Source organism: Camelus dromedarius, chromosome X (genome assembly GCF_036321535.1).
Source record: "Camelus dromedarius isolate mCamDro1 chromosome X, mCamDro1.pat, whole genome shotgun sequence".
Classification (NCBI taxonomy): Eukaryota; Metazoa; Chordata; class Mammalia; order Artiodactyla; family Camelidae; genus Camelus; species Camelus dromedarius.
The window spans coordinates 36,531,866-36,555,748 of NC_087472.1; the positions used below are offsets into that span (position 1 = coordinate 36,531,866).

At 41.2% G+C, this 23,883-nt stretch overlaps 1 protein-coding gene and 1 non-coding gene across 5 annotated transcripts in view; one reads left to right on the forward strand and one right to left on the reverse strand.

Annotated features, from left to right (window-relative positions):
• The window catches only part of CHRDL1 (chordin like 1), a 123,116-nt gene that overhangs the window by 74,410 nt on the left and 24,823 nt on the right, over nucleotides 1–23,883 (reverse strand). For all 4 annotated transcript variants that reach the window (XM_031445650.2, XM_031445648.2, XM_031445652.2 and 1 more), the window contains exon 4: nucleotides 22,408–22,501. In XM_031445650.2, coding sequence (XP_031301510.2) covers nucleotides 22,408–22,501 — 94 coding nt within the window. The remainder of the gene's footprint in view (nucleotides 1–22,407; nucleotides 22,502–23,883) is intronic.
• Nucleotides 13,948–14,084, forward strand: LOC116151090 (small nucleolar RNA SNORA2/SNORA34 family). Its single transcript, XR_004134874.1, has one exon. It is a non-coding gene; the product is annotated as a small nucleolar RNA SNORA2/SNORA34 family (small nucleolar RNA).

Genomic DNA, 23,883 nt, shown 5'->3' on the forward strand with positions numbered 1-23,883 from the left:
GCTGAATGCTTTGGATCAACCCTATCCACCTCCCCAGCACCCAGCTATACTATGTTTCACAGCCTCACCTGCACTTAGGTGGGGCTAAGTGAATGAGTTCTAGCCAATAGAATGTAGTGAGAAATGACGTACACGTCTTCAAAGCCTGGCTGGCAAAACCTCGCACACAAATTTCCTTCTCTCTTTTTTTCCCCTAGACTGAGGGCCACATACAGAAAATCCAGTGGAGAACCTAGAGGATGGAGAGGCCACTACAGTGAAAGGAGCCTGGGTCCCTGAATGACTTCATGGAGCAGAGCCCTCCCTCTCCACACTGCCCCAACTCCTTGTGTTTAGCCACTGAGAGGTTGGGATTGTTACAGCAATTATCTTATCCTGATTCTTTCGTCTTTACTCTCTCCTCTAAAATGTGAGCTATAAGTTTCATATTAGCCCATAATATTGCATTAATATCACCTAATATCACTTCTTACCTACCATTCACTTGCCACTTCCTTCTTCCATCTTGACCACTGCTCTCCAAAGCATGAAGGGAAGTAACTGCCTAGAGTCAATATGTGGAGAATTTCCTCGAGTCCAAATTCCCATTATGATCCAGCAACCTCACTCTGGGCATATATCCAGAGGAAACTCTAATTCAAAAAGATCCATGCACCCCAATGTTCATAGCAGCTGTATTTACAACAGACAAGACATGGAAGCAACCTAAATGTCCATCAACAGATGATTGGATAAAGAAGGTGTGGTATATTTATACAATGGAATACTACTCAGCCATACAAAAAAATAAAATAATGCTATTTGCAGCAACATAGATGGACCTGGAGATTGTCATTCTAAGTGAAGTAAGCCCGAAAAAGAAAGAAAAATACCATATGATATCACTCATATGTGAAATCTAAAAAAAAAAAGAACACAAATGAACTTATTTACAAAACAGAAAAAGACGCAGAGACATAGTAAACAAACTCAGGGTAACCAGGAGGGAAAGAGGATGGAGAGGGATAAATTGCCAGTTTGGGAATAGCAGATACTAACTACTGTATATAAAATAGATAAACAACAGGGTCTTACTGTATAGCACAGTGAACTATATTCAATACCTTATAATGGCTTATTATGAAAAGGAATATGTATATATGAATATATATGTGTGTGTATATATATACACGAATCACTATGCTGTATGCCAGAAATTAACACAACATTGTAACTTGATTATACTTCAATTTAAAGAAAAGCAAACCAAAATAAAATCAAACCCAGAGGCATGAGAAGTCCAACTGTTCTCAGGCCTACTGCCCAAGGGCAATCAATCCTTGGATCCAATGGCATGAAGGACCTGGGTCAGAGGTCTAACTTTATATCCATGGCTCATCTACACAGCATTTTAGGGAATGGATACTGTCCCAATGCTTTAGTTCCTAAGCTATCCACTCATGTGTCAATGCCAATGACCAGCAGGGCTGAGGAAGGCCAGGCAGGGCTGGGCAAAAGAGACACTTAGACCAGATAACCTAAGGGCTAGGCAAGGAAGGACAAGAAGAAAACTGGGAAGGAGTTCCTGGAGTCTGTGGTAGTCATTAGGGCTAACCATCATATTCATCAACATTCCACATGGCAGCATTGCACTTCCCTGTGTCCTAGAGGTCAAAGCATGACCACGTGCCTTTCTCTGGCCAATGACAAATGAACAGAAGTAATCTGTGTCACTTCTGGGCAGAAGTCTTTAGGAGCCAGGACACAAATTGCTACGTTCCCTTCCCATGCCACTGGAACGAATTTCCAGATGGCAAGGCTCTGTCAGCCAGGGTCCCCAGATGAGAATGACATGTGTTACATGGAGATGGACAGGCAGGATGAGAAGCAATAAACCTTTGTTGGTTAAAGCCACTGAGATTTGTAGGTTGTGACCGCATCATAACTTAATCTATTCTCATTGCTACAATATTTGAGCAAGAATGGACTTTCATATTCAAACTGGGAAAGATGAAAAATACTCCAATTTTTTAATCTCTTCCCCCAAAGAATTGAGGATAAAAGAGTAGTCTCTCTCCCAAAGTGATATTCAAAATGCCCTTAAGCAGCTGAAACCAGTTCTCAGTTACGAACTGGACTAAGTACATTGTCTCGAACAGGGGTCATGGGCCAAATCCGACCTGCAATTTGTTTTGTAAATAAAGGTTTCGTGCCCATTCATTTATGTGTTGTTTGTGGCCGCTTTCACACGACAGTGGAAGGATTGTTTCAACCAAGACTGTATGGTCTTCAAAGTCTAAAATATTTACTATCTGGCCCTTTGTAGAAAAAATAAAATTTCTGACCCCTGGTCTAGAAGACATCAAATGAAAACAGATCCGTGAAGTGTCTGGAAAAGAAATGCAACAAGCACTGCCACTCAGAGTAAAGAGTACATACTCTTGGTAGCTATGTAACCAAGAGCACACACAGATCAAGAGTTAGTACTAGCAGGATTTTAATTTGTGCTTCAGGCCTTTGGGGAGATAGAGAAGCAAAGGGAGCCCTGATATAAATGACTTCCAATAAGCACATGTTTTATAGCTCTGTTGTTTACCATCCACCCCCACCCCCACCCCAGTATCAGGATGGGGACAGAATCTGAACAAAGAATATACACAATATATGTCAGGATTAGTGAACCTGACAGTCCTCGGGATGACTCAGTGGAAAGTTGCTTAAGTGCTTGCTCAAAATGATTCACTGCCTGGAGATTCCATGGCAAGTGAGATTCTTAGCCTAAACTGGGCGGTACAGTTTGTCCACCTCCCTGAACTCAGCACAGGGCAAGCAGGCAGGCTCTAAGTGAAGGAGCAGGCTCTTGGAGGGGCTGATGAGGGTCTCAGCCTGCTGGAAGCAGGCTCTGCTGTGGCCACTGGCTGCCTCTGGGGGTGGGGGCTGGAATGCTAGGAATTCTGGGCTGGCTTAGCAGGCACTCCAACTGGCTTGGTGTTCTACATGCTCCAAAGACTTTCTCCAGTGTCCTTGGCATCCAATGACTGTACTTGGGCTTAAGATTTTTAGGGCTGGGTGGGTCCCTGGAAGCCTTCTATCTCAATACTTGATCACTCCTTCTTTAGGTGGTACCAGCAAACGAGCTGGCCATTCCACTGCAGATGGGACGCAGGCCATTTGTTCCCTTCCTTGGCCTGGCTCTTGGCAGAGCTGCCTGGAGGAGCCAGCTGCTTGGCTTAAACTAAGCTTTTGGTGGCTGTGAACACGTTTTGCTTCAGTTCAGCTATTGCTGAGTTACTGGCGGCTCTGGGTTGGGGGCAAAGATTTGGGGTAGGAAATAGGGAGAGGGAGATGAACAGACACTTTGCTTGGACCTATGAGTTGAACAGTCTTCCTTTTCAGCAGTTGATTCTGAGTTAGTTTGGACGGGGTGTTTTCTCTCCATTTCTAAGTGACCAGTAAGATATGGGCCCTAAGTCCTACTTGTGGTACCTTAAGTTTGTAGGCGATTGCGTTCGGCCACAGAAAAATTGGAGAAGGGAGGGAATTATGCCCCACGTTCCTGGTCATGCTGAAGTCTAAGAGAATTCAGAATGTGGATGGGGTCTGGAGCCCAAAGAGCTACAGCGTTTTCATCAGTTTGCTAGGCAGCTTCCTAAGGTTCTCTAGTTTAGACCTGAACGTCTGCAGAGGTGGTAGCCACATCCACAGAGCAGAGGTCCCTGGACTGAGACAGCATGGGCACTGGATAATTTGAAGGCACTGACTGAGACAGAAATAGATTCTCCTGAAAAATATAACATAAAGACAACACATAATAGGAAACACATAGAGAATTAATTTCATCCCACAAACTTATCCAGAGCTTACATTGTACTTCGGCACACGAAGAGATAAAGATACTTGGGCTCCAGATTATTTTCAAATATCAGGGGATTCATTTAAGCTATACACAGTGAAGAGAGTGGAAAGGAACAGGATATTTACTCCTTTGAAACTTATCTGCAAGGGAGATGAGGCAGAAGCACAGTACAGGAGGTAGGGAGACCTGGGTTCCAGGCTACCCTAATTATAATGAGCACTGTAGCTTCGGGTAAGTTATAGAGTCTTTCCCTGTCTCCCTATTTGTCGAATGGGAGAGGAGGAGGCAGGACAAAAATCCTCTTCCAGATATAATTTTCTGTGGTTGTAGAATATGTCATTTCTGCTCTCAGAAAGTTTAGTTGCAAGGCCCTGAACAGACAGATGAAAGGTACAAACTTAAATTCAACGCAGCAGAAAAGTACCCAATAAATGGTCTAGAGCCATGCCATTTACTACAGAAGCCACTGGTCACATGTGTCTGTTTACATTCAAACTAACTGACTTTGAATAAAATGTAAAATGCAGTTCCACAGTCATACTAGTCACATTTCAAATGTTCAACAACCAAATGCACCAGTGACTGCCATATTGGACAGCACAGATACAGAATATTTCTGGCACTGCAAAAAGTTCTATTGAATAGCACTAGTATATTCAATGTGCATCAAGGATATTCAGAGAACACAGAACTTCCCCTCCATGTCTCCTAGGACTGGGCTCATCCGGCTGTCCAGCTGTGACCAATGCTGACCTTCCCAGACAGTGGGACTGTATTCTGGCCACCAGCCACTATTATTGCCCTGCTCAGGGAGCTCAGCCATGCCACACTTCCTCCAGTGACTCTGCTCCTTTGATCTTTCCCAAGGGCCTTTGGGTAAGCCATAGCCACCTAGCCCTCTTATGAAAAATTCCCTTTTAAACAGACCTATGAATAATCTAGATAATCCAGCAATTCATGCATCTTTTAGAGCTCCTCGGGCTATCTGCCCAGGAAGTATGGTATGCAACATCTGACAAAGAGCAGTGTGATTGATCAGTGAAAGTCAGTGTTGTATTTATTTGTTGGGAGAAGCAAGCATGGCCAGGACTGAGAAGAAAGTCCTTATATGCTCCCTCCACAGCACAATTAATAACATGGAAAAAAGTTATCCAATTTAATCCCAAAGACTGATTTGAAATCAAAACAAAGCAAGTGAAGGAAAGCAAAACAAAAGCACAGCGAACAGCGAGACAGGCACAAGTGCTCCCCAGGGTTCCTCTAGCTCGCGGGATGCTTGTGGGTGTGAGTGTGGGAGTGCGGTGGAGTGTGTAGTGAGGGTCACGTGTGTGTGAGTGGGAATGGCGGGGAGTGTTAGGCAGATTTGGAGGCTTTGGGGGTGAGGGCTAGGCAATTGTGCTCTGACTCAGAGGAGGACTCTCTGCTTGCTTCTCTCAGTGGGGAGAGGCGAATTCAACTTGTGTCGAACAACCTCATGCCCAATCCCTCTTAAGGGGGGCAGGGAGGACAGTGTCATAACACAAAGAGTGTTAATGGCTGCTATTTTAACAATCTAAACTCACTGCCCCAGGGCGCCAGGAGAAACTAAACAGTCTTAACTGCAAAGGGTGCAATTTCAAAAAATCAAATAAATAGCTGAAGGCACACTCACACTGAACTTGTGCCCAACTCGCTGTCAATCAACAAGTTTCCACTGAATTCGGGACAAGCCACCCCCTCGTCCAAAAAGAACACAGAAAACATTGGAAGTTCAGTTTGGGGGCAGCTGGATGATCTTATGTATCCTGTCCTTCCCAGTTTTTTTTTTTTTCCCCGTTTGCTCCTTCCTTCTCCAGCTAAGACTTTTGTTCCCTTATCCAGCCCCTCCCAAGTTAATTTCTTTCTAATGCATCTCCCTGGCTCTGGCCCTCACTGCTGTGCCTCTTCTATTTTGTCTTCCCACACATGACAACAGACCTGCTGACCTGGGCCTCCAGGCAGGGCTGCACCGGCTGTACAACCACAGCTTCCCACCTGCCCTGTGCTCCGAGTGGAGACAGAGAAAGTAAACTCAAATGTACACCGAATAATGACTCCCCATGACAAAATTTCCATTTTGCCAAGCCACATGCTGAAATTTTATATTGCTTGAGGGTTAGGATGTGGCCTAGGAATAGATTTGAAACTGACAAGACACGGCCACTGAATCTTAGCATAAAATCCTCAGCTCCATCCTGGCCAGTGTGTTCCTACATTCCCAGACTGAACTCTGGCCCTGGATTCTAAAATAACAATGAGAACCTGCAATTACAGGCTTACTATGGGCTGGGCCCTGTGCTGAGCCCCTTACGTGTACTAATTCATTTACTCCTCAAAATCCTCTCTTGAAGCAGGAACTATTATCATTCCCTCACCTACCCACTCACACACAGTCAGTCTTACCCACTCAGACACACACCTCATGTAGGCTCACACTCACGCTGTGTGTGATCGCTGAACGAAGCCTCTGTGCTGTCTCCTCCACACTTAGTTCTTCCAAGGCCCCTCCCCAAAGTCTCTCCACTGACACCTAGAATTCTATCAGTTGTGACTTCTTTTAGTTAAGCATTTACATTTCTGTTGATAAAGAGAGAAGCCCCCGCCCGCTCCTCCTGGAAGGGGTAACCCAGCCTTCTTCCCATTAGGTGATAGCGACCATGTGAGCACTGAGTGGCTGGGAGAGAGGTGAGGATGTAGGGACTGAGAAAGATGAAAGGGGGTGCAAAAAGTTGTCTGAGAGTACTAAACACAAACTTCACCTCCTCCCAACGTTTGCAGTGGCCTAGAGGATCAAAGTAATGTCAAACTCTAGGATGTATGAGATCATTTGAGACTGGGATTCCATCAACCTGACCTTTCCAGCTTCCTCCCTTCCACATGGTCCACACTCACTCCAGTCCCGCCCCCTCGCACATGCCTTTGCACATGCCCCCACCCCACCCCTTCTCCAACTGGCAAAGTTCCATTCCTCTGTCAGAACCCAGCTAGCTTGAATGTCAAATGCTGACTGGCTCTTGTAGAGTGTCTCTCTCTCTCTCCTGTCTCTGGTTTCTGGCTGCCCGGCTGTTGTACACACCTCTACTGGAGTACTCATCACATTATGTTGTCATGATCTCGTCATACCTGTGTCCCCCACTAGACTGGGAGCTCCTTGAGGCGGGGACTCTGAAACCTCAGCACCATACAAGGGATCTGGCCCAAAGCTTGTACTCAGTGATCATTTGTGGAATGAGTGACTGAGTGACTGAATGAGTGAGTGGACATGCATCATCAACTCTGGTTGGGAGGAATTCTCCCTTTCCCGGGTTTCTCTGGGTAAGGCTGCTGTCCACTGTTTCTCAATAGGGTCACCACTGGAATTTGGGGTGGGACACTTCTTCACTGCATTGTGTTCCTCCTCACTGTGTAACATTAAGCATCCCTGGTTCCTGCCTACTAAATGCCAAGGACATCCCCCAATCACTGTGATGACCAAAACAGGTTCTCTAAATTTCCAAAGCTGGGGGAGAAGTGTGGAGGGGAGCGGTCGTCCCTGGCTGGGAAGCAGCACTACAGCCATGGTTTCTCCCCCTGATCCTGGTGGTCTGAGGGGCCTTTACAGTAGGGTCATGCTATGCTCCCGCACAAGGTGTTGGAAGACAGGCTCCAGCCAGAATGTGAATTAGTAAGAAAGCAGGGAGTGAGGCAGTTCAGGCCTGCTTGCAGGAATTACGGCAGCCTAATCAGCACACAATAGTACTGAGCAAAGAATCCTGCTCAACATTTTTATGACTGGGGGCAGCAGGAGGGGTCAGGCCTAGCCCAAAAAAATCCCCGTGAAGCTTTCAAGGCAGCCCAGAGACTGTGACCTTGTCTCTGAGTGCATTCTCAGCACTACCGCCCTGTTTCTGCCAAGGGTTCGCTCTGCTTTGAAAACATCAGCATTACTGGGCATCACACTCTTTTAGGGCACCTCTGAAAATCTAATCAGAAAGAAATAGAAAGGGAAGGCAGAGGTGATGCCATTCATTTTATGCCTTCTGCCCAACACTCATTAAACCTGTCACCTGTTTCCTTTAGACGCCCCCCACAACTTTTCCCTGACGTTGGAGACATATGGCCAGCGCCCTGGTCCCGGGGCTGCTGTCATTGAGATCTATGGGAACAAGTACTGAAACGTCAGAGCTTCAGGCTTTGCCCCATTCTCTCTCAGTGATTCCAATTTGGGGACCCTGGATTTAAGTTCTTACTTTCCCCTGTTGCACACTGCTTTACTTATATATACCTCTTTACGCTTTTCAAAGCAACTTCCTACATTAACTTGGTTTTCACTGGCAATGCAAACCTTAGGAGAAGGGAAGGAATTATCACTCTCATTTTACATGTTGAGAAAACAGGCACCAAGACACCAGTCGGCTCTGTGAAAGTCCCACAGTGAATTGAGGGGAGGGCAGGGTTAGACCCCATCTCTTTTCTGGCCCTGGGCCTTTTCCCCTGTCATGATAGTACAATACAGCCTCACCTCCGGGAGAGAATGCGCATCCACAGGACCAGAGCTCCCTCTCCTTTCCAAATGTCTCTTGATTCTGGAAGCCAAATGAGCCCTCTGGTCAGTGATATAGACCTGAAGCCAGGTGGCTTCATCTAGATGCCAACATCCTGGTGCACTCTGCAGCTTGGAGGTCAAAGCCACAAATGCCCCCATATGCCTTCTGACTAGTTCCAAGGGCATACTTGGAGGACAGAGAGCACACCCTTCTCCAGGCTTTGGCATTGCTCTGCTTTGCGCAAAAAACAAACACACAAAAGCCAGACCAAACCAAACCAAATGCCAAGAAGACCAAAATAATATAAACAATTAAAGAAAAAATGTAGCCCCCAAACAGCCATATGCACATACACAGTCTTATGCTTAATTGTACTATTTAAATGTCTTCTGGTCACCTTTTGCCTCCAATCATAACCACCCAAAACAAATGAAAATGTAATGTCATTTAAAAATATGTTATGCTGGGAAATATAACTGACACATCTAAAACATAAATGTGTAGCTAAATTGATGTTTATAAGGCAAACACCCCTGTAACTACTATGCGGGACAAGAAAGACAGTATTAAAGACAAATATCTCACTTCTCTGTGGAATCTTAAAAAAATGAGACAAATGAACTTATTTACAAAACAGAATCAGGCTCACAGACATAGAAAACAAACTTACAGTTACCAAAGGGGAAGGGAGGCAAGGGATAAATTAGGAGTTTAGGATTAACAGATACAAACTCTATATATAAAATATATAAATAACATAGTCCTACTGTATAGCACAGGGAACTATATTAAATAGCTTATAGTAAACCTGTAATGAAAAAGAATATGTGTGTATACATATATATATACATATGACTGAATCACTATGCTGCACACAAACTAACACAACCTTGTAAATAAACTATATACTTCAATAAGAAAGAAAGAAAGAAAGAAAGAAAGAAAGAAAGAAAGAAAGAAAGAAAGAAAGAAAAGAAAGAAAGAAAGAAAGAAAGAAAGAAAGGAAAGGAGAAAAGAAAAAAGAAAAGAGAAGAAAAGAAAAGAGAAGAAAAGAAAAGAAAAGAAAAGAAAAGAAAAGAAAAGAAAAGAAAAGAAAAGAAAAGAAAAGCCAGCATTGCCAACACCCCAGAAGGCTCTGCACCAGAAATAACTACGATCCTGACTTTTGGGATAATCGCTGCCTTGCTTTTCGTTATTGTTTTATCACATTTATGCACCTCTCTCAACAATATAGTTGAGTTTTGCCTGTCTTGAACCTCCTATTAATTGAATCACATTATATATGCATTTGTCCATGTGTGTTTTGCTTTTACTCAATGTTAAGCTTGAGTTATAATATATTGACTTTCAAAAAACTTCTGCTCCCCTTATTTGTGCCTTGAAGTCCTTCCCTGTACCTAGCTTTTTTAAAGCTGAAGGTCATTTCAACCTGCTCCCCATTGGAGATGGAAGGAGAAAGTTGATGAGCATCCTCTAAGACCCACTTAACTTTCTGATGTTTGTTGAAGTCCCTTCAGTCCTTCTTTTCACCGGGCTCAGTAATTACACTTTTCCTTCAACATTGCCTCATAGGTTTGATACTCTAATCCTTTAACCATCTTTCTAATAAAATCATACTGAATAGTGCCAGACATGACTGCCCTCAGAAAGCAATCCCAGAGGAGGCCCTTTTGGAAATGTACTTCTCCAGATAAAGGGAAACAGGGATACAGTTCTACCCATTTGGATTTCTCCAAAAGAGAACAAAACTTGCTGGTTATCAGCTCCTAATGATGCTTTCTGAAGTTCCCTTGGAAATATTAATAATGACTATGTCTGTCTTTCAAACCCCAGAATTTCAAACAATCATTCCTGTGAGTTACTGCTTGTCAGGCCTGTCATTGTCAAAGACAATGTGGCCTCTGGGGTCTTCCTCATCCTATGAAAACTATTCTCAGAGAACCAAGATTTGCTAGATTCTTCTGAGACCCCTTGGTTATCTCCTGATTTTGCTTTCTCAACACTACCACCAGCCTCTTCTCAAATTTCTTTTCCATCCTCTTCCCCATTTAAAAAAGAGACATGCTCCAACACGGATGAACCTTGAAGACATTCTGCTAAGTGAAATAAGCCCCTCACAAAAGGACAAATACTGGATGATTACACTTATATGAGGTACCCAGAGGAGTCAAATTGACAGAGAAAGTAGAATGATGGTGGTCAGGAGCTGGGGGAGGGGAAATGGGGAGTTGTTTAATGGGGATGGAGTTTCAGCTTGGGAAGATGAAAAAATTCCCGAGATGGATGGTGGTGATGGTTGCACAACAGTGTAAATGTACTTAATGCCACAGAAGTGTACACTGGAAAGTGATTAAAATGGGGGAATTTTGTCATGCATATTTTACTACAACAAAATTTTTTTAAAATAAAAAATAGAGATAAGAAAGAAGGAAAAGAGAGAGGAAGGGAAACAGAAACAAAAGGACATTTAAATATTACAATCAAGCATAAGATTGTGTATGTGCATATGGCTGCCCCTTGTTCTCAACCCCCATTTCTCTCCTATTAAAATAATAAAGGATTACAGAGCTTATAAAAGGTAGGGTGGTGAGTGTGGACTCTGATCCCTGAGGGCATGATCTTGTGAAGATTGAAGAAATCAAAGTTGCACAATTTTGCTAAAGAAAAGAAAACAGAGCTTGCAGGGACACTTACTTTATCTCTGTTTTAAAAGTAACCTCTACTCCCAAGTTTGAAGTCTTTCCTCTCTTCCCCAATTAAAAAAAAAATCAACCAACCTTCTTCCTCCCTCTCCTGTAGACAACTTTGGTTTATCTTTTTCTTTAAAGATACAGTATATATACTTCATAGTCTCTCTCCAATTCAGGGAGTACAACCCTGAAAAAAAAACCTGTTTCAGCAGCCACACGTCTATTGCTGAACCATTTCCCACTCTCTGGGTCTTATCGTATATATGGCAAAGGCAAGAGACAACACATCAAGATATTTCTAAAACAGACTACTTTGATCGCCAAGGAAATGGAGTCCTATGAGGAGATGGATTTTGGAACAGATTTCAATAACTGACACCCGCAGTCTGCCACTTTCCAAAATCACTTCTAGGGAATAGCTGACAGTGTAAAAATCTAAATACAAAAATCAGACAAAAATCATTCTAATAAAGACTGCTATTTATCTTAGTGGCTGCAAATAATCTGGTAAACCTTTTGGGTTATAGTTATTTTGCATCCAAAACCCTGAAGTGAAACCCTTTGGCTCCATGCAACAGATAGCAAGGATATCTGGTTACTGCTGGAACATATTGGTTTTAAATTAACAACACCAAAGTGAAAAACTTGAGAGCTGGCAACCCATCCTAGAAGCCACTGTGTCTTCTGCCATGAAAAAGGACTTATCCTTGACCATTGCAGAGAGGCATGGTCTCTGCAGGACTATAGGGAAGGTAAAGCCTGATTCCCTAAGCTCCTCCTTCAACCCTTCCTCCACCCCTCACCGGCCCTGACCCTGCAAACTCTTCCAAGAACCCAGGTTAGTGGCCTCAGGATCTCCCACCACATACCCACCCCCACTCACTACCATCAAATCCTGCTTTCTAGATCCTGCGTGCTGGTTAAATTAAAAACGATTAATAAGAGTTTATCACTTCCAAAGATGGATGAATTTATCAGGAATCAAAGTCTGAATTCAAAAGATGAAGCTATAATAATAACAGCATTTCAGCTATCAGGCAACTTGGCAGGGAAGTAGGGAAGGAGTGGGGGAGGCTGACACAATGCTGGCTGGACAGTCTCAGAATCACAGGTCTGGGAAATCAAGGTACTAATCTCCTGTTCTGCTTATTCAGAAAGCAGGCCCTGGATGGATCAGACCCGCAACCAGGAAGAAAACTCACTAAAAGACATTTTACTAATCCTTTCCTTAAAATACCCTGGATGTGACTCTTATTTCAAATTAAGTTGAAAACAGACTAAGCTGAAAACACTGATTTTATTTCAAACTATGTTGATTGCTTTTCCCTTTGAGAGTTTCATTTGTTTATCAGCAGAAATTCCTGGGCTAATTCCGAGAAATGCCATTCATTTCTTGCCAACAACAAGTCATGGACAATGGGTGGGGTAGAGGGGTGAGCTCCCCACGGAGGGTCTTTCTTTCTGGACAGGACAGCCAGGGGCTCTGACTGTGGAAGATGGCAGAAGACAAAGGCTTTGGGTGGGAGTGCTGGGAAAGCAGGGAGGCCAGCCAGAGGGAACAGTGAGTCCATGTTATTGCAGGGTTGGTCCTGGAGAAGTGTCACACAGGAAAAGTAAGTTTCCGGGGTGCCTATGCTCCCCATTATCAGAGAAACAATGTTGTCAAGTTGCCCCCGGCTCTCTGCAAATGCACAGGGCTCTCTACGCCAAGATCTTGGCCTGGACTGCTCTCTGCAGGCAGTGCTCTCCGCCTCCTTTATCAAGATCTCCCCCGGGCCCTATTACCATAGTGCACTCCCCAGTCCAGCTGCATCGGAATTAATTGAGGTGCTTGTTTAAAATGCAGAATACCCACTGCAGCCAACTGTATCTGAATTTTTAGTGTAGGGCCTGAGAGTCTGCATTTTATCAAATCCCCTTAAGCACACTAAAGTTTGAATAACATTAATTTGGGGGTCTTGTTCTAAAATGGCCTGCTACCCTAATGGCCTTCCCCAAACTAAGATACCTATTTTCCAATAGCTTATTGCTATAATATAAATAACTTCTAGAAATTGAATGGCATAATCCAAGATTTCCTAGAACATATACTAAACACTAATGCTGCAAAGTGCTCTACAAGAAACAGGTTCCATGGCTGAATAAGTTTGGAAAATACTGCATCCTATACACTCGCTTATAGATTCATAATGCATATTAATATATTAAAGGCTCTGAGAAGTTCTGCAGTAAAAGAAACCTGTTTATCTCTAGTCCAGAAACTCTCAAGTTTATTGGACCATATAAATGTTTTCTCTAGTTAACCCTATATTTTAATTTTAATCCCATAAAATTGTGTTTTTATGCATGTAACAAACTTAGGGAAACAATGTCTTAACCCAGAAGAGTGATTGTAATGGTGGAGGTTTCTTAAATACAGAAAGCACATGGAAGATTTATTTGGGACAAATGGAGCTTTTCGGTATCCCTCAAGGATATGCCACCTTCTTCACCTTTGTGTGGGGCCAGGTTTGATTAATGCTCATTGCAAGAAACAGAAGAGTTCTGTTCTACCATGACAGAAAGTCACAGTGTTCTAAAAGTCTTGTTCTTATATGGCATAAGGGCTTCTAGAATACTAAGAGGAAATCACATTCTTTTTAAAAAGCAGCTAAATCCCCAGGGTTTACCAGAGACAAAGATCACCTCACCTGGCAGAAGGCAAGTTGGATGTCACTTTCCTGAAGAAGTTTTAACCCTTTATACCCTGCACAGTGTTCAAGGACCAAGTGTATGAGGAAAACAATGGAAATATAGCATGGAAGACAGTGAAAGCGGTCTGAGAGGTAAGAAGGCAGTCAGTAGAGATATGAACAGTGATCAACATACTGATCAATATTTGGTCCTGAATCAAGGCCAGCAGTCTGCTGAAGCTGTTGGTTTCAAGCAGGAGCCTAGAGAAGTGTCTTTCTATGGTCTGATGGCCATTTAAGAACTTTGGAAATGTAACGGTCAATTCATTAGAAAGAAACATCTGAGTCATTGGTGATAGATGTGGGCTAATATTTGTTTGTAGTTGATTAACAGTGGGATTCCAAAATTTAGAGATCCCTGATTTAACTTGTTCATTAGAATTATAATACTGTTAAACCCAATTATTACAAAAAAATTTGCTGTGGGTTTTCCACAAAGACAGTAGGATGATTCTGAACTGTGAGCTTCCTTTGAATATTATCCTTTTGTATGATCAGGGTCCTGATTTGTGTATTTTAGACCTCATTCAAATTGGAAACTTACAGTTACTCTTGTGCTGTAAAACTTTTCAAGTTGTTTATTGGATTGTGAAAGTGTTTCTGTATTATGGACATCGAGAAAGCTACTTTCACAGTAAAGCATTTGTTAAATATTTAAAAAAGAGAAAAAAAGAAAAAGAAAATAGAAAAAAATAAAGACTTTCCTTACTAACATTAAAAAAAAAAAACATACTGATCAATAGTGAACATCTCTATGGTGACATGTCAACAATCAGTATAAGAAAACTAACAATGATAACAATGATAATTAAGTAAAACCTCTGTTATCTAGAGACCAGCATTCCAGAATCCTCACGCTTTTGGATAGCTCTGGACTTAGAGTTTTTTTGGGGTTTTTTTTTTTTTGCTTGTTTGTTTTTTGCTTTTGTTTTGTTTTTTCTATATACCAATCTTTTCCAGGGAAAGAAACAGCCCTTGTAAACTACGGCTTTCGTAGTTCCCTTAGTGGAGGAAAAGAATATGCTAACTACTGTTATTATTTAAAAGGAATTGATCTTTTTCAATAAGATCCAAGAGGCAAGTGAATACAGAATTCAGAAAACAACAAAAGGAGAAACGCAGAGAGCAATGGAGAGCTGACATGGATGATAGCAACAGCAGCAAGCCTGAGGATGGCAGCAGATACTCAAAGAGATAAAGCGAAAAGTGAGATGGCTTTAATATTTCAAAGAAATTCCTCAATAAGTTAAACATATATATAGAATTACCATGTGATTCAGAAATTCCACTCCTAGGTATATACCCCAAATAATCAAAAATATATGCCACACAGAAACTTTTATTTGAATGTTCATAGCACTATTCACAATAGCCAAAAGGTAGAAACAACTCAAATGTCCATCAACTGATGAATGGATAATCAGAATGTGGTATATCCATACAATGAAATATTATTCAATCATTACAAGGAATCAGGTACTGAAATGTGCTACAAAGTGGATAAATCTTAAAAAAATAATTCCAAGTGAAAGAAGCCAGATGCAAAAGGCCACATATTGTATGGTTTCATTTACATGAAATGTCTAGAATAGGAAAATCCATGGAAACAGAAAGCAAATTAGTGGTTGTCAGGGGCTGGTGGGAGGTGGGAGGGGTAATAGGAAGTGACTGTTTAATGGGCACAGGGTTTCCTTTTAGGGTGGTAAAAAATTTCAGGAACTAGGTTAGTGGTGATGATTACACAACATGGTGAATGTTCTTAATGCCACTGAATTGTACACTTTAAAATTATAAATTTTGTGTTATGTGTACTTTACCACAATGAAAAATAAATAAATCTCCCCCTTGAACTTTTGCCCTTAAAAAACTGGAGGGAGCAAAAAAGGCCTGTCTATTTGATTACTGTAATACTGTAAGTCACAGACACAGACATAGTCCTAGAATTAGGTCCCCTTTTTAAAATGTATGAGAGCACAATGTGCAGGTAGGTCAGGATTACAGACCAAAAAACAGAGTCAAAGTGGTTGGGTGACTTACAACCCTAATGCTAAACTGTCCAAGGCCAAGTGCTTTATATCTACCTCATCTTATGCAGTCTGTTTCTGCATAGTATAGATTTGTGTAATCCAAACTTGTTCATATGTGAGTGGCAGATAAGAGCATGATGTTGGTATAAAATAGAAATTTCATTGGTTCATACATGATTTTTCCCACAAATTAATATTTTGCACCATCAAGTGACAGCAGCTAAATACTAAGTATACTAACACAACTGAAATAGTGTACTTGGAAACAACCCTTCCTTATACCCCCTTCCTTCAACCTAATGTCACCATTTTAAAGAATGAAGTCTATACTTACTGTAATCTTTGATTTAATAGAAATCTAAGATGACTTTTCAAACCATGCTAGTATCTTATTAGTATAGCTGTTTTGTTAGTACTTTGGTTACAAAGTTGCATAACTTTAGAGTTGCTTTTTCTAATCCTGTTTTTTTCCTTAAGCCCTGTTATTTTTCAGTGTACAATTTCGCAAAATGGGAGGATTTTCAGAAATGCACATATTGCATTATAGCAGAAATGCCTGTATTTGCTAGCCAGCTTACTACCCAACTCCTGTTGAGAGAGAAAGAGCAGAGGGCTTCCAGCATCTCTTAATGGGAACACACAGGCTATAGTGCATCAATGGAAAGGTTGTTTCCCTAACCTACCTGGAATTTAAAAGACTGGGGTGAGGAATGCCACTCTTGGCAAAACTACAATGTCACTCTCCCTATTAAAACCATATCATAGAACTAAACTTTTTCACACCTAGCTGAAAGGAAACACAGGATTAGGTCTCTGGTAACAGATCAAATAGGATATTTTGGCAAATTTATAACACCTCTTTAATGACCTGGGAATGCTGGAATATCTCTAAGGGAACCCAAATTTATAAAGTTTATAAGATAGCAACATGTAAATATTTTTAAACCTAATTCAAAAAACTGGGGACAATATCGTTATTAAAAATAAAACAATAAATAAAACCCAACAGATAGCCTAAATAGTAGGCATGAAAGGAATAGAGGAAGAATTCATTCTGAATAGCGAATTCTTCATGGAACGGCCATTTAAGAAAACTGCCAGATAATATCATGATTTAGGCTCCTGGTCACTATAAAAGTCTTCTTTTTGTTTGTTTGTTTGTTTTTAATTTTTTTTTTCATTTTTTTAGGGGGGAGGTAATTAGGTTTCTTATTTATTTATTTACTTTTTCAGAGAGGGTACTGGGGATTGAACCCAGGACCTTGTGTATGCTAACCACTTGTGCTACTCCCTTCCCCCTAAAAGTCTTCTTTTTGGTGGTAAAATTATACATAAAGAACAAAAGGAAACAAGTCATATTCTTTCTATCCCCCTCCCTCCTTTACCACTCTACTCCACCAAAAGAGAAGATACGGAATTTACAAATCTCTCAGCAGGAACAACAAAGAGTCCTGCTTAGAGACTAGGATGAATTTAATGAACTTTCTGACTTCTATGCAGTCTTTACTTTTTCATTAAGAATGTTCTAGCCTCCGTGTATCACCAGCCTCTCTGGGCCCAGCAGAGCCCTGCAGTATGTGACCAAGACTTGACCTCTGCCATGAAGACTTGGGGAAGTGATGGAGAAAAAAATTTCACTTGTTATTCATGGGAATCAGTATCAATTTCTCTCTGGTAATTCTGGAAAAGCAGTCTGCACACTCTGATTCCCACGGTTCAGCAGGAACTACAGAAGACAACCTCAAATGCAAGTGAGAACCTTGGAAATTTCAGGGGGTAGGGAGTTTAGAAAGCAAGAGCCATGGGGCACACAGAAACACATAGGAGGTAAAGTCTCTGTCCCCTCCAGTGGAAGATGAGCTCTAGGCATGGCAGGTAGGAGCTTCCCACCAGTCCATCACTATCCAATAAACACTCCCTGAAGTTGATTCTGCTATAGGATAGCATGTAAAACCAAAACCTTGGATATATGGCTTCCTTGTTTGTTTTCTCTTTTTAATATAGAACTTGTCCATCATCTTGGGTCTTTAAATATTCTATTTCTAAGTGAAGACATTTTCATTACAGTGCCTTCCATTGGGTTAAGACAGAAAACCAGAGCCCCTTCCTTTGGCCAAACATTCCTGTGGCCCTGAAGGCATGAGTTTCCTCATGCCTAATAATCACTGGGATGGAAGGAATACAGAGGAGTCATCACATCCACTGCCCTGTCTCAAAGCAAAACTGCCAACTCTATCTCAGATGGGTGGGTACCTTTTTATTTCCAGAAATATTCAGTAAAGAGACTATAATTCTCCTTAGTCATTTATTCTAGGATTTAACCACCACTGTGTCCCAAAGGTCTTTCTTTTATCAAACTCCATTCTTCTCTGCTATGGTTTAAACATGTTTATTCTTGTTTTATCTTCAACAAAAAGAAAGAATAGCTGGTTTGCATTCCAGTTCAATATGGCAGAGACAGCACATGAGAAAACTCCCTGTTATTTTCCAAACAAAGAAGAGTAAGATGTGAAATATAAAACTACAGATAAATAAATAAATAACCAGGCTTTAAAACTGCAAAATCATTCTCAGAAACAAAAGGAAACTCTCTATGAAATAAAACACAGAGGAAAGTACACAAATAAATGGGGGGACAAAGACATATGGTCCATTGGCAACTGGGACTGGATATAGACAGCTGGGGCCAGACAGCTGAGCAAGAACTATGGCCTCTAAGTGGCTTTCTGTATAAAGCTGGGGAGTAGGGTCACACTTCTCACATGTCAATAGGGGTTGACACAGCTCTGCCCACCCAAGGTTGTTTCCTCAAATGGTTTGATTGCCCAAGGTAGGCAGCTATAGCTGAGTTCCCAATCCAAGATCATTATCAGGGGCTAGCACTGCACAAGAAAATAGAGGTAAAAATAAACCATCTAAGTATGAGGGAGCCCAAGGTGGGACACCAATATATGATCTGGTTTAGAGCTAAGTGAACTACAAGGCCCGAAATAATGCTAGCACAAGAAAGGAAAGGCTAATGCAAGAGAAAACCCCCACAGCTGATGAGATCTTAAACAACAATTTTAGAAAACAAGGGGGAATCCAGAACTAAGAAAAGCTATTAAGAAACCCACCAAAAGTGAGAATTCACACCTGAAAAACATATGGATATTTGAGCAATCAGAAATGGACTTTAAATATTTAAATACCTTAAAGAAATAAGTAAGAGAATAAGACCCCAAGAAACAATAACAGGGGTTTATAAAGTAGCAACATGTAAATATTTTTAAACCTAATTTAAAAAATTGGGGAAAACATAGTTATTAAAAATAAAACAATAAATAAAACCTAACAGAGAGCCTAAATAGTAGGCATGAAAGAGATGGAGAAAGAATTCATGAATTGGAGGACAGAGCTGAAGTAATGTATTATTACAAGGAATATACCAATATATCATCATGGGGGAAAAAATAGAGGAGACATTAAGAGACACAGAATGTCAATTAAATGAGCTGCAACAACATACACCAAAGACGAGGTTAAGAATTAGAAAAAAGAAGAAGGGGTAATTTTCACAAAAATAATGACTTAAAATTGAAGAGAAATTTGAGTCCTTTGGCCAAAAAGAAGTCATGTGCTGAGTAGGCTAAATAAAAATGAATCACACATCTACATGCCTCACTGTGTGTATCAAAGAAAAAGAGAAAATCTTAAAAGCTAGAAGAAGGAGAAAACAGATTACCTACAAAAGAACTATAATCAAAGAGGAGACTTCTTATCCACAAAGGACATCAAGAAACCATTTATTAATATCTTCTAAGTGCTGAAGGAAAATAAATGTGCACCTATAGTTTTATACCCAGCCAAATTATCACTCAAGAATGAGGGCAAAATAAACACATTTTCTGCATATAAGGATGAAGGAACTTTAGTACCACTGAACTGTTAGTTCTGTTTAGTATCACAGAAAGAATTGTTAAAGGTTACAATTAACATGAAAAATGCAAACGACAAATGCTAGAGATGGAGTGGAGAAAAGGTAACCCGCCTACACTGTTAGTGGGAATGTAGTTTGGTGCAGCCATTATAGAAAACAGTATGACAGTTCCTCAAAAACTAAAAATAGACTTACTATATGATCCAGGAATCCCACTTCTGGGCATATATCCAGAGGGAACCTTAATCCAAAAAGACACCTGCACCCCAGTGTTCATAGCAGCACTATTTACAATAGCTAAGACACGTAAACAACCTAGATGTCCATTAACAGATGACTGGATAAAGAAGCTGTGGTATACAATGGAATACTACCCAGCCATAAAAATAATAAAATAATGCCATTTGCAGCAACATGGATGGCCCTGGAGAATGTCATTCTAAGTGAAGCCAGAAGGAGAAAGAAAAATACCATATGATATCACTCATACGTGGAATCTAAAAAAAAAAAAGACAAATGAACTTATAATATAAAACAAACAGACTCACAGACATAGAAAACAAACTTATGGTTACCAGGGGGAAAGGGGATGGTAAGGGATAAATTGGGAGTTTGAGATTTGCAGATACTGACTGGTACATATAAAATAGATAAACAAGTTTATACTGTATCGCACAGGGAACTATATTCGATAACTTGTAGTAGCTCACGGTGAAAAAGAATATGAAAATGAATATATGTATGTTCACATATGACTGAAGCATTGTGCTGTACACCAGAAATTGACACAACATTGTAAACTGACTATACTTCAATTAGAAAAAAAAAGAAAAAGAAAAATGAACTCACAAGGAAGTGATCCACAAGAACAAAGGGGCAAAGGAAATAAACCGCTTGTTTCTATACTCCACAAAATGGACTTTTTAAGTCTTAAAAGATAATGGTGTTTATTTCTTTCCATTTTCTCTTTTCTGGGATTTATGACCTCAATTCTTTGATACTTTCTTTTTCTCTCAAAAGAACTGCCAGCTTATACTTTTCCTTCTTCTTAGTACTTGCTTCCTGTTAGGCAGCTGCCCCAACCTCATTCCCAGGGAAGAACAATCTGTACACAGCAGTTTAGATAAACTCCTATGACATTAGACCACTTTTAGAGACTTCTGGGGGGAAAAGCTTTTATAAAGTATTTGACAGGTAACGTAGTAGATTTCTTTTTAAAGTCCCATACTAAGCCCTTGTAATCCAGTTTAAATAGAAGCAAATAAACACATACAACAACTGTAAACCTCATTTAGGGATTTATTCCAAAATCAACTTTTAGGCTGATCATATGCCAATCAGTCTCTCATATCTTGAAGCATATACTATTGTCACCAATACTCAGAATGATAAGCCTGTTACATGGCATGACCCTTTGCCATCTGGGAAAGAATCCCAGATGTCCATCAGAGTGTATTTACCAATGTAGGATAGTATACATTATAAAGGTGGTGACAGAAAGGGTTTGGGGGTTTTTTCTCCATTAAACAAAATCTCCATTCCTGTAACATTTCAGTTAACTACGTGTTTACTGAACCTCATTCTTAGCCCCATTCCTACCATTTTTGCCCTGATACTTTTGCTTTCTCTATTTAAGTTCCTCACTACTTAAAAAAAGCACCATTTTTGCTATAGACCGGTGGTTCTTCATATTTTTAGGGTCATGTACACTCCATTAGGAATACCAATAAAGCTATGGGTCATCTCTAAAGGAACTTAGACATATACATAGCTACACCAAAAGCTGCAAACAATTTTAAAGGGTTCACTAGCCCCCTAAAGCCCACCCACAGACCCCAACTCAAGAACCTCTGTCCTTGAGGCAATCAGAACCGACTTACAGGACTACAAAGTTTCTACTGCCCAGATGCCAAGATTGTCACTTAGCCTTTCCTAAGACTGCTGTCAGGCCCACAGGCATTCTCTGAATCATTCTGTGTTTGCACGCCTCTGGCATGGGAGCCAGGCCCCAGTCAGACATGAACAGTGTCACTGAGGGAGCCTCTGCCTCATACAAACACTGTAGCTGCAAACCATGAAGGTAGATGTCCTAACAGCCTTGTGAAAAATTCTGTCTGCCTCCCTCTTAGCATTGATCTGAACGACGTATACATAATAACTGTACAGTCTGGGGGAGGGGACCACTCAGCAGGCAGGCAGCTTTATACTGTCATAAACCTCACTGGTTCAGCTCCTTGGATTTATAAACAGCCCCTTATCACTTAGAAGCTATACTCGGGTGCAGTCCCAGCACTAACTGTGGAGGACACATGTCTCTGTGCTACAACTCCCCTGGTGTCCACTGCTCATGGCAGGAAGAAGCTGTTTATGGCAGAAAATCTCTGGGCCACAATTCCCTTCCCCGAGTTGACATTCACCTTCAAATATTAAAAGCCCAGTGAAAATCTGTTACTTGGAACTCAATAACTTGTTAGAACCTAGAATGTGCCCACCTTGAGCTATAAACAGTATTTAGGGGCCAGTGCAGGCTACCTAAAAGTATCCTATTGTGATTTCTGTCTGGAAGTTTCCTTTCCGGGGAATTAGGAAGACGGAGTGGATTGGGTGGAAGAGGGAGGAAGGAGAACCACAGCTGGGAAGAAAGAGGCAGGCTGGTTTACCTGGGCAGCGAGGGCAGCAAAGATGAGGAATATGCACGGGAGAGACGCAATGAAGGCTTGGACATCTGACTCGGCTGCAAAGCACATTCCCATTCTGAAAGAGAGGAGGCAATACCACCAACAAAAAATAACTGTCTTTCATAGGTCACTGGGATTATGCCAGTTTGGGAAACAGTCATGCGGGGACTCACCCAGACGGTGAATAATGCATTCCCAAGAAACTGAATGAAATCAGCATTTTCTTCCCTTTTCTCATCACTAGCCCCTTCCCTGGGTTTGGATGATAGCTTATTGGCATATTTTTCTAAGGCTGGGATCACTACTGCCCCAGTTTTCAAAGCCTCCCACAACTAGTGGGAGGCTTCTTCTGATTTGGCTCTGTGATGTTTCTACCATCCCCCAGCTCTGCACGTCTTCTCCAAGAGCCTAGTCTGATTTCATAATCACCTGCCCAACAGCATGGAAAAAAGGGATCATGAGTGATGGGTCCCACAAGCTGCTACCCACCCCTGGGCAAAGAGATATTACCCTAGCACATGGATCCTGAATTCCACAGAACTCTGCTTTGGTCCAGTAAGCTGAGTGCCTCCTCTCCTCATTTCCTTTCAGGTCAAAATTTTTCTGAGAACAAGTTAGAGTTTGGAATTGAGCTGATAAGCTAGTGTGACTAGGTGAGGGGGCGACTGGGTCCCTGCCTGATTTACAATTACAAGATCCCTACGTTTGACTGCTTTCAACAATTCCTAGAACAAAGGAAGGCTTTGGAAATCAATTTTGCATTAACATTTTTCATCCATAATTTATCGGGAGCAAGGGTTACCTGTATCTGTCAGGCTCTAATGGGGGAAGAGGGTGATGAAAAGGATGGAGAAAGAGAAGATGCCTAGCACTTGAACCGCTGGCACTGGGATCATATTAACATTTTCACTGCCCTGCAGACAGCAAAGCCTCAGCCCCCAAGGGTTAGCTGTCCATTTTCAAAGGGTTGGGTCAAGAATCTGACACAATCATGCCATACCAGGCAGTTAATCAGTCTCTAGATGCTCTATTTAATAACTGTCTTAGCCATTTAAAGAGGCAGATGTCTTTCATCCAAATCTGAATCACCTTACCACAACCCTTTTTCTTTTCTCATGTACTTTCTAGAATAAATTTTTTGAGTGTTGCATTTGGAAACACCATAGGGCCTCCTTGCGTGTCACTTCTCAGAGCCAGGTCGTGTCCCGAGATCACCAAAGCACATCAGAAACCTGGCTGAGATCTAAACTGATTCCTCCTCAATGCTTTATACTGATTTCTATTCTAGAATTAATAGATTAATAAAAATAATAACCATAATGATAGTGATGTTACAGCAGTTAACATTTCTTAAATATTAACTGTGGCCAAGCACTGTTTTAAGTAATTGAGATGAATTAGTGAATTTAATCCTTATCATAACCCCGTGAAATAGGTAATACCATTATACCATTTTAA